Source organism: Camelina sativa, chromosome 14 (genome assembly GCF_000633955.1).
Source record: "Camelina sativa cultivar DH55 chromosome 14, Cs, whole genome shotgun sequence".
Taxonomy (NCBI): domain Eukaryota; kingdom Viridiplantae; phylum Streptophyta; class Magnoliopsida; order Brassicales; family Brassicaceae; genus Camelina; species Camelina sativa.
Window position 1 is genome coordinate 26758430 of NC_025698.1, and position 10698 is coordinate 26769127.

Sequence of the window (10698 nt, forward strand, 5' to 3'; positions counted from 1 at the left end):
TTAAAGAGCACCAAAACTGGTTCGGAATCGTGATATGTAAATGCAGAGTCAACCAATTGCGGTCAAAATAGTTTCTTCTTCTTCTAGTTTTCTAGATAAAAATTAAACAACACAAAATGTAATTATTATATTGATGAGTCTCTCAACAATGAAGATATACAATCATAAAAAAAACCTTATATAAGTAAAATTCATTAAAAATAACAAGCTTATATTAATAAGAGTGATTACACGTGGTCTTTACATATGTTTTTAAATTATGCCCTATATGTTATCTTGTGCCTTGTTTAAATCATGCACTTTCTTTTCCCAAATTCGACTTCTGAGGTTGTGTATATAAACCTTACAAATGCCTAAATTATATTTCATTGATTTCTCTCATTCTCTCATCATCATCATTGTCTAAGCAAAAGAAGATGATTGGTGTCAACATAGTTTCTGGTAAAAATTCTTCTTGGAAGTTTTTGTTTTCACTTTGGAATTTTCAATTACGATCAATGTTTTTTTTATTAGTTTATTTGTTTCTAACTTTTGTTTCTTGGTACAAGTCTCAATTTTGTTTCACATGGTTTAACATTGACAGAAGATAGAAAGAAAAAACTGAACACGGTGAGAAAGACGATGGAAAAACTCAAATCTGTATTCGATAAGAAGAAACCTAATCATCATGAAGAAGACTCAAGTCAGACTTCACCATATTTAACCAAAGCTTTAAACGAGGTTCCCCACTTGTTCAACTGTATTCGCTCTTACTTTTCATGTGAATTTTGTTAAGAACTTTAGCTATATGCTCAATCAAGTAGTGGACACATAATCCCCAATCAAACGATTCTCCATGAATTAATTTTTACTAGTATCATAGTTTTATGATCAAGTTGATTGTGAGTGGATTTGATCTTAAATTGATTTTGTTATTTCTCCGGTATTTATATTCTTCAGGACCTATCATATGAGCTGTTCAAAACCCAGCAGAAGTTGGATCAGAGAAATTTTATCCTTGTAAATGTGTAGTTTCTGGTCTTTCCTTGTACTCTCTGTTCTAAGTTTTTTTTTCTGTATAATTGCTGATAGATTGACCCAATATAATATACGTAATTATGTTGTCCTAAAATAATATACTATTATGTCAATGAGCTTTGTTTCTTCTGAAAAAACCTCAAAACAGAAGATTGTCTTGCGCATATAATGGATGTTTTCATGACCCTAAAACTGAACTTTTGTTCTGTATCTACAGCAAAAACAAGATGATATTCGTCAAGGCCAAGAAGAGAAGATGAAAAACCTAACGGAGGAGATTAAAGATTTGAACAGCAACACATTTGTTTTACATGTAACATTCCACCACTATATACTATAGCAAACATAAATTCCCAGTGTTATAAATTGGTATTCTTATTTTCCCTGTCTTAGTCTCTGAGCATAGTTAGTTAGCATATTAAAAAAGGTAGGACATAAATGAACTTGAACATCTTGTCGATATATAAAAGAATTTTTGCATGTTAATGGTTATGTTGGAGGGTATTTAAATAGAGGAGGAGGAATGTGGACTTAGAAAATGTTTTATTTGCCCTTAATTACCTTATCTGAAGAAACTGTATGTTTCATGCTGCAGTAGTATTGTTTCAATTATTTATTGGTACTTAGTATTTACTGATCTTCATGTGGAGGAACATATTTAGTAGTTTTATCATCTGCAATCGCTTGATATTTTTTGAACCAATCATATTGATATAGGTAAACCATGTTTACTGATGTCATAAAAAATTGATTTGGTGTTTCTTTGTGTGGACAGATGCTTAACAAGGAAACAAAGGGAACGAATTCATGGTATACACCAATTTGAATACATGTTTATGTTTTGAGATATCAAGTTTATATTGTTATTAATATCATGCTAATTTATAATATAAGATATATTAAGATTAAAAATAATAAAGAATAATTTAAAAGGGTTATTTCCTTTTTTATTATATTCATGACGTTAACACCAAAGTATTTCCCCACTGTTTTTTACAAGCAAGTAAAGTAAAAAAAACCATTAAATTGTACAGCAGCGTACGCGTTAGTGTAAAGTTGTTGGTCTATTTATCTCACTTTGTTCGCCTTTTACATGACACAAAATAACACAACTGTGTAGTATATTATAACGATTACGCATACAATAATCATCTTGTTTTCTTTGATAAGTGTCATATGAAGTGCACCTGTAACCTTAAATATTTAATTGTTATTGGCAGTCCTGAAAAATGCTAAGAATATCTAAAACAGTTGGACCAAAAAAATAATCCCGAATAAACAAAATTACACCTTAGGTTTTAGAGCGCTATTCGATAATTCATTCGAAAGACAATAACGATTAGTAGAACTATGGTTATGCTAGGTTTTTCTTATAACCAAGAAGTTTGTATATATGAATCTAGAATTATTGGTTTTAGTCCTTCAAGATTGACATCGAAATTTTGATAATATTTGTCAAAGCTTTCTTAAGAGTAAAACGAAGTCAAAGGGTGGTTTCGAACCGTAACTCTTAACAATAGAAATACTCATTAAACAATGTTACAATGTATATATTAGAGACTACTTAAGAGTTATAGAAAATTGAATGATCATATTAAAATATTATTTGATATCATTATGGGCACTGAGAAAACTCTTACTCGAGGCTTAAGAAAAGGGTTTGAGTATATATAGTAGATTTTTTATGCCAACCCTGTAAAAACACCATCCCCCAAATAATGGATTATAACTTTACAACATTGGTCAACAAGTAAAAGGAAAAACGGCTTTTTCAAACCCCATAAATGGACTGTGTTGAATTCATACATTTGACTATTGATCGTGTTTAAAAATTCATTAAGGTTTAAAAAATTTGAATTCCGTACCCGGACTTTTAAATCCATACCCCAAGTTGGTTTGTTGTGCCATAACTTACCAAAACATGTTTTTGGTCTAACTCTGTTAATCCTCCGTTTAATCATTCTGACGTGGATTCCACGTGTGCACAGTGATTCCAACGACGTCGTTTTGGGAAAACTGAGAAACTAGATTTTTGCCCAAAACGACATTGTTTTTTATTTATCTTTGAAATCTCTCTTCCTCTCTCCCGATATTCTCTCTCTCGCGGCGGAGGAACCCTACAATTTAGGCATTTTCTGAAGCCGAAGGTAATGATTCCCGGGGATGAAGGTGATTCAGAAGTCGCACCTGCAGTTCTAAACCGGTAATTTTCAAAAAATCGTTTTCGGAATTTCTCAATCTCAAAGTTCATCGATTGATTAGCATTTGATAGTTTGATGGATTTTTTTGTGTAATTGCATCACAAATGTGATATAATAGTGGGTCTTTATATAAGTAGTGTATAATTTGTGTGTGTGTGTGTGTTAGAGAAAATCTCGGTTTTGAACAATCTTTGTTTTTGTTTTTGTTTGTAGACCTGAAGATCCAATATTCATTATCTACTTTAATGGAAAGTTTCAAGTTTTCAATGGTCTGTGGTTGCATATGTTGGAGGCGAGACTCGTACTCTTGAATGCAAGGCGGAGATAATATTTGCAAACATGGTGGAGTTGCTTGGGTTGTCTATGGTTGGACAAAGGATCTGGTTTAAGTTCCCATACGAGATGTTCTCAGAGTTGAAGTTGTTGTATGATGGATCCGATAATTTCCAGAGAATCTGTTCAGCTGCGCTGTGGACAAGATCAATAGAACTCTATGTGGAGAAGGATGCAATTTCTGAAGATGGGATGTGGAGAAGGATGCGATTTCTGATGATGGAGCTGGTCAAGAAGAAAACATTGATGGAGGTGGTCAAGAAGGAGTCAATAATGATGGAGATGGTGGAGGAGGCAACGATAGAACTTATGCTGTTAGAGGTGATGAGGATTGTTTCAGTAGAGTAGATGATGATGAGGAAGATGAGGCTTGCGATTCCAAGGCCACTCCTTAGAATTCAGATGATGAGGATGGTGGATCCAAAAAATACCTTAGGTATAAAAAAGGCAGTGGAGAGATAAGATTGGGGAAAGTATTTGACAGCATACATTTGTTCAAGGAAGTTGTTGTTGAGTATGCGCTTAAGGAAGGAACTAATGTGAAGTATTCAAGATGGGGTTCTGAAAAATCGGAAGTGATATGCTCTATTGGTGGTGGCTGCAAATTCAGAATCTATTGTTCTTTTCAAAAAGAAAAGAACACATTCCAAGTCGTGTCATGCAATGATTTCCATTCATGTATCCCAAACAAATATAGCAAGGTAGTGAATGATGGGGTCATTGCTAAGTTAGTATTGGATGACATTAGGAATGATCCTACTTTCAAGCCGAAGGCAACAAAAGCAGTAATGGAGGACTGTTACAACTTGGTGGTCACTCCAGATCAATGTAGAAAAGTCAAGAAAAAAGCATTGGCAATCATTCAAGATGAACATGATGAGCAATTTTCTAGACTAAAGGACTACCATCTAGAGATACTTGAGTAAGTGTTTCTTCTTATATTTGCATAAATTTTTACATTCCGATTCCCATCTCTAACCTTGCTTAATTTTTTGTTAGTTCTAACCCGGGATCGACTGTTGAAGTGGGAACAATGAGAACTGATGAAGATATTGAGAAGGTTGACAGGTTCTATGTCTGTTTGGCAGCACTCCAGAAAACATTTGTTGCTCATTGTCGACCAATATTTGGGATAGATGGTTGCTTTTTGAAGAACAATGTCAAATGTCAACTCTTGGCAGCTATAGGACGAGATGCCAACAACCAGCTCTTCCTTGTTGCATGGGCTATTGTGCCAGTAGAGAATACAAATAGTTGGATATGGACAAGGATTTAGTCTCATCTCAGATAGACAGAAGGTAAGTTGGCTTTCTTTTATTGAAAATTTAATCTACATTCTACTTAAAATATGTGTTTGAGACAATTACTCTTTTTATGATAGGGTTTGCTTATTGCTGTGGAGCAAGAGTTGCCCAATGTAGAGCATCGTATGTGTGCATGCCACATCTATGGGAACCTTAGGAGAGCATATCCAGGTAAAGAGCTGCCTAAACATCTATTTTGGGCTGTTGCTAAAAGTTTCAATGACACAGACTACAACAGAGCCACTGAAGAACTAAAGAAGTTTGATCAAGGTGTTTATAAAGTTGTGATGTCGAAGAATCCAGAGAATTGTAGCCGTGCGTTCTTCAGTTGCACATCAGTGTGTGAAGATGTCTCCATTAACTTCTCAGAGTCTTACAACAATGCTATCAACAAAGCAAGGGAGATGCCATTGGTAGCAATGTTGGAGACCATAAGACGACAATGCCTGTACGAAATGAAATGAGAAGAAAGAAGGCTGAAAAGCACAAGGGGAAGTATACTAAGAAAGTTGCTAAGACCATTAAAGAAGAGCAGCAACACATGAAGTATTGTCAGGTAATCCCATGTGGCAATGGTCATTATGAGGTGGCCGAACATGTTCATCATGGTTTCAGGGTTGATATGAATGCAAAAACATGTGCATGTAGAAGGTGGAATATGACTGGAATTCCTTATCGTCATGTATTGCGTGTAATTGGGATGAAGAAGAATCTAAAGTCTGAGGATTTTGTTAACTCTGACTGGTATTTGACATCAAGATTGGTGGCTCAGTACAATGAGACAATGAGAAGAGTTAATGGTATGTACTTTTGGAGAAAATCCGGTGAAACAGAGACTCAACCGCCACCTAGAGAAGTTGCTAAAGGGTGAACGAAAAAACAAAAACGAATCAAGGGCAAGAATGAATCTCCAAAGAAAAAGAAAAGCAAGCAAAGGAAGTAGAAGATGAGGCTCCACCAAAGAAGATTAAAATTACCAGAGCAGGAATTACTTTGAAGTGTGCTCAGTGTAGGATGCCATGACATAACAGAAAAAGGTGTCCTAATCAAGCAAGCCAAGCAAGTATAGCAAGCTAATCAAGCCAACCATCACAACTTTCACTTGGTGATTAATTGATTAAATGTTTAGGATGTTGTTTAGATTAAATGTTTAGGATGATGGTTTTTTGGGATATGTTTAAGATTTAGGATGCTTGTTTTTTTGTGTACTTATTGATCGGATGTAGGATGCTTGTTGTTGTGTACTTTTTTGGCTACTTATTGAATCGGCTGAATGGAAGATTTTCAAAGGTCAACTCTTGGCATCTAAATCATCACTCTTTATAGCATTTTAACTCCATCACATTACATACACTTGTTTTTCTTAAAAGATTATAACATAGAAAACAAACATAAGTAAACTACACACAATCAAATTTTTGAAGCAACGTAGTGCTTGAACCTCTTTCTCACAACAAATGATCATGGCTTTGAGTTCTCCAATCTCCTTCTTACATCCATGTGCAACAGCTTTTATGCCTTGTATTTCAGTTTCATAGCTATTCATTGCTAGACTCTCCATCTCAGCTTTCACATCATGAAAGCCTTTCTCTAAGCTTCCCACATCTACTTGTATCTTCTCAACAACACTCTCAACCACTTCCATCTCTTCCACCATAGATACATCGGTCCATTTGAACAAATGACCACTATTCTCCTTTGAGCCATAAGGACAACAATGAAATATCATCCCTGGATTCTTCAATGTTTCTAAAGTCTTGATTACAGACCCTACACCAGATCTACATTTTCTAGATATCCCTCTTTCTGATCCACGACGTGTGAAGCTCCCTTTCAACCCTTAGCCAAATTTCCAAATCAAATTTAACATATATATATTATCGAAATTGAAGTGAAGGGCGCAAAAAACTAATCTCTTTCTTATATACTACCTCGCTAGACGACCACCATTTTTTAATTCACGAAACAAGTTACAAACACATTTCCTTTTAATGTATAGCCTACAAATTAGAATTCTCAATCGCAATTGCTACTTTCAAACAATTACATATCATAATATATATCTTATTATATAAACCTTAGTTTTCAAAGTTAGTAATTCATATAATCGCGACACGTATCAAATATATCGATAATATTTTGATATGTGTGAAAATAAATTTTATTTAATAATTATAATAAAATTAAAAAATCCTAAAAATAAAAGGATTCCAATTAATATTTTTGAAAGTATATAAAACCAAAATTAATATATTATATCACTAATTCTAGGAAAGTTATCTATTAAATTACTAATTTCAGTAAGAAAATATCTGCAATTAATAAGGAAAATATGTGTAACTAATAAAGAAAATATTTTCAATTTAATTACAATTATTAGTTATTATAATCATATAGTAAAAAGAAAATTTTACAGAAAAGTGATTAAAGTATTAAAAGGTTTAATGTGTTAAAATTAGTGGTTAACATAATATAAGAAAAATAAGAAATTAATGTAATCTTTTTAAATTTTTAAATCGGTGAATGATTTGATAGCTTATTTAATATTCTGTTATTATATAAACCTTTGTTTTCAAAGTTAGTAACTAATGTGATCGCGACACGTGTAAATTTTAACAATTAAAGATTTTGTCATGTGTTATACAAAAGCTTTGTTTTAACTTATTTGTAAATTATAAGAAATTAAAAATTTATATAAATTAATATTGTAGATTGTATTAACAAATATGACTAATTGATAAAATTGATTATATTTAAAATGTAATCAGATATGAAATTATTTTATTTTAAATAAGTAAATATAAATTACTAAAAAAAATAAACAACACAAAAAGTAATTATTATATTGATGAGTCTCTCACCAATTAAAATATACAATGATAGTAAAAATTATATAAGTAAAATGCATTAAAAATAACAATATTATATTAATAAGAGATTACACATGGTATTTACATATGTTTTCAAATTATGCCCTATATGTTGTCTTGCCTTGTTTAAATCATGCATTTTCTTTTCCCAAATTCGACTTCTGAGATTGTGTATATAAACCTAACAAATGCTTAGATTTCATCGATTTCTATCATTCTCTCATCATTGTTCAACCAAAGAAGATGATTGGTGTTAACATAAGTTATGGTAAAAATTCTTCTTGGAGGTTTTAGTTTTCACTGTGTAATTTCCAATTACGATCAATGTTTTTTTATTAGTTTATTTGTTTCTAACTTTTGTTTCTTGGTACAAGTCTCAATTTTGTTTCACATGGTTTAACATTGACAGAAGATGGAAAGAAAAAACCGAACACGGTGAGAAAGACGATGGAAAAACTCAAATCTGTATTTGATAAGAAGAAACCTAATCATCATGAAGAAGACTCAAGTCAGACTTCGCCATATTTAACCAAAGCTTTAAACGAGGTTCCCCACTTGTTCAACTGTCTCCGCTCTTACTTTTCATGTGAATTTTGTTAAGAACTTTAGCTATATGCTCAATCAAGTAGTGGACATTATAATCCCCAATCAAATGATTCTCCATCAATTAATTTTTACTAGTATCATATTTTTATGATTAAATTAATTGTGAGTGGATTGTATCTTAAATTGATTTTGTTATTTCTCTGTATTTATATACTTCAGGACATATCATATGAGCTGTTCAAAATCCAGCAGAAGTTGGATCAGAAAAATTTTATCCTTGTAAGTGTGTAGTTTTTGGTCATTTCTTGTACTCTCTGTTCTAAAATTTTTTTTTTCTGTATAATTGCTGATAGATTGACCAAATATAATATGCTTAATTATGTTGTCCTAAAATAATATACTATTATGTCAATGAGCTTTGCTTCTTCTGAATAAACCTCAAAACAGAAGTTTGTCTTGCGCATATAATGGATGTTTTCATGACCCTAAAACTGAACTTTTGTTCTGTATTTACAGCAAAAACAAGATGATATTCGTCAAGGCCAAGAAGAGAAGATGAAAAACCTAACGGAGGAGAGCAAAGAAAATTATAAGAAAATTAAAAAAATCCTAAATTAAAAGGATTACATTTAATATTTTTTGGAAGTATATAAAACCAAAATTAATATATTATATCACTAATTCTAGGAAAGTTATATATTAAATTACTAATTTCAATAAGAAAATATGTGCAATTAATAAGGAAAATACGTGTAACTAATAAAGAAAATATTTGCAATTTAATTACAATTATTATTTATTATAATCATATAGTAAAAAGAAAATTTTACAGAAAAGAGATTAAAGTATTAAAAGGTATAATGTGTTAAAATTAGTGGTTAACATAATATAATAAAAATAAGAAATTAATGTAATCTTTTTAAATTTTTAAATCGGTGAATGATTTGATAGCTTATTTAATATTCTGTTATTATATAAACCTTTGTTTTCAAAGTTAGTAACTAATGTGATCGCGACACGTGTAAATTTTAACAATTAAAGATTTTGTCATGTGTTATACAAAAGCTTTGTTTTAACTTATTTGTAAATTATAAGAAATTAAAAATTTATATAAATTAATATTGTAGATTGTATTAACAAATATGACTAATTGATAAAATTGATTATATTTAAAATGTAATCAGATATGAAATTATTTTATTTTAAATAAGTAAATATAAATTACTAAAAAAAATAAACAACACAAAAAGTAATTATTATATTGATGAGTCTCTCACCAATTAAAATATACAATGATAGTAAAAATTATATAAGTAAAATGCATTAAAAATAACAATATTATATTAATAAGAGATTACACATGGTATTTACATATGTTTTCAAATTATGCCCTATATGTTGTCTTGCCTTGTTTAAATCATGCATTTTCTTTTCCCAAATTCGACTTCTGAGATTGTGTATATAAACCTAACAAATGCTTAGATTTCATCGATTTCTATCATTCTCTCATCATTGTTCAACCAAAGAAGATGATTGGTGTTAACATAAGTTATGGTAAAAATTCTTCTTGGAGGTTTTAGTTTTCACTGTGTAATTTCCAATTACGATCAATGTTTTTTTATTAGTTTATTTGTTTCTAACTTTTGTTTCTTGGTACAAGTCTCAATTTTGTTTCACATGGTTTAACATTGACAGAAGATGGAAAGAAAAAACCGAACACGGTGAGAAAGACGATGGAAAAACTCAAATCTGTATTCGATAAGAAGAAACCTAATCATCATGAAGAAGACTCAAGTCAGACTTCGCCATATTTAACCAAAGCTTTAAACGAGGTTCCCCACTTGTTCAACTGTATCCGCTCTTACTTTTCATGTGAATTTTGTTAAGAACTTTAGCTATATGCTCAATCAAGTAGTGGACATTATAATCCCCAATCAAATGATTCTCCATCAATTAATTTTTACTAGTATCATAGTTTTATGATTAAGTTAATTGTGAGTGGATTTGATCTTAAATTGATTTTGTTATTTCTCTGTATTTATATTCTTCAGGACCTATCATATGAGCTGTTCAAAATCCAGCAGAAGTTGGATCAGAAAAATTTTATCCTTGTAAGTGTGTAGTTTCTGGTCATTCCTTGTACTCTCTGTTCTAAGTTTTTTTTTCTGTATAATTGCTGATAGATTGACCAAATATAATATGCGTAATTATGTTGTCCTAAAATAATATACTATTATGTCAATGAGCTTTGCTTCTTCTGAATAAACCTCAAAACAGAAGTTTGTCTTGCGCATATAATGGATGTTTTCATGACCCTAAAACTGAACTTTTGTTCTGTATTTACAGCAAAAACAAGATGATATTCATCAAGGCCAAGAAGAGAAGATGAAAAACCTAACGGAGGAGAGCAGAGAAAATTATAAGAAA

The 10698-nt window shown here is 31.2% G+C and overlaps 2 protein-coding genes across 2 annotated transcripts; both read left to right on the forward strand.

The window, feature by feature from the left end:
• LOC104742563 lies at positions 330-1863 on the forward strand. Its single transcript, XM_010463579.1, has 5 exons — positions 330-441; positions 584-720; positions 940-999; positions 1235-1330; positions 1793-1863. Exons 1-5 carry the CDS (start codon positions 417-419, stop codon positions 1841-1843), a joined length of 369 nt encoding a protein of 122 aa, XP_010461881.1. The 5' UTR covers positions 330-416; the 3' UTR covers positions 1844-1863.
• On the forward strand, positions 7813-8889 carry LOC104744015. The gene is made up of 4 exons (XM_010465046.1): positions 7813-7993; positions 8135-8271; positions 8491-8550; positions 8788-8889. Exons 1-4 carry the CDS (start codon positions 7969-7971, stop codon positions 8887-8889), a joined length of 324 nt encoding a protein of 107 aa, XP_010463348.1. The 5' UTR covers positions 7813-7968.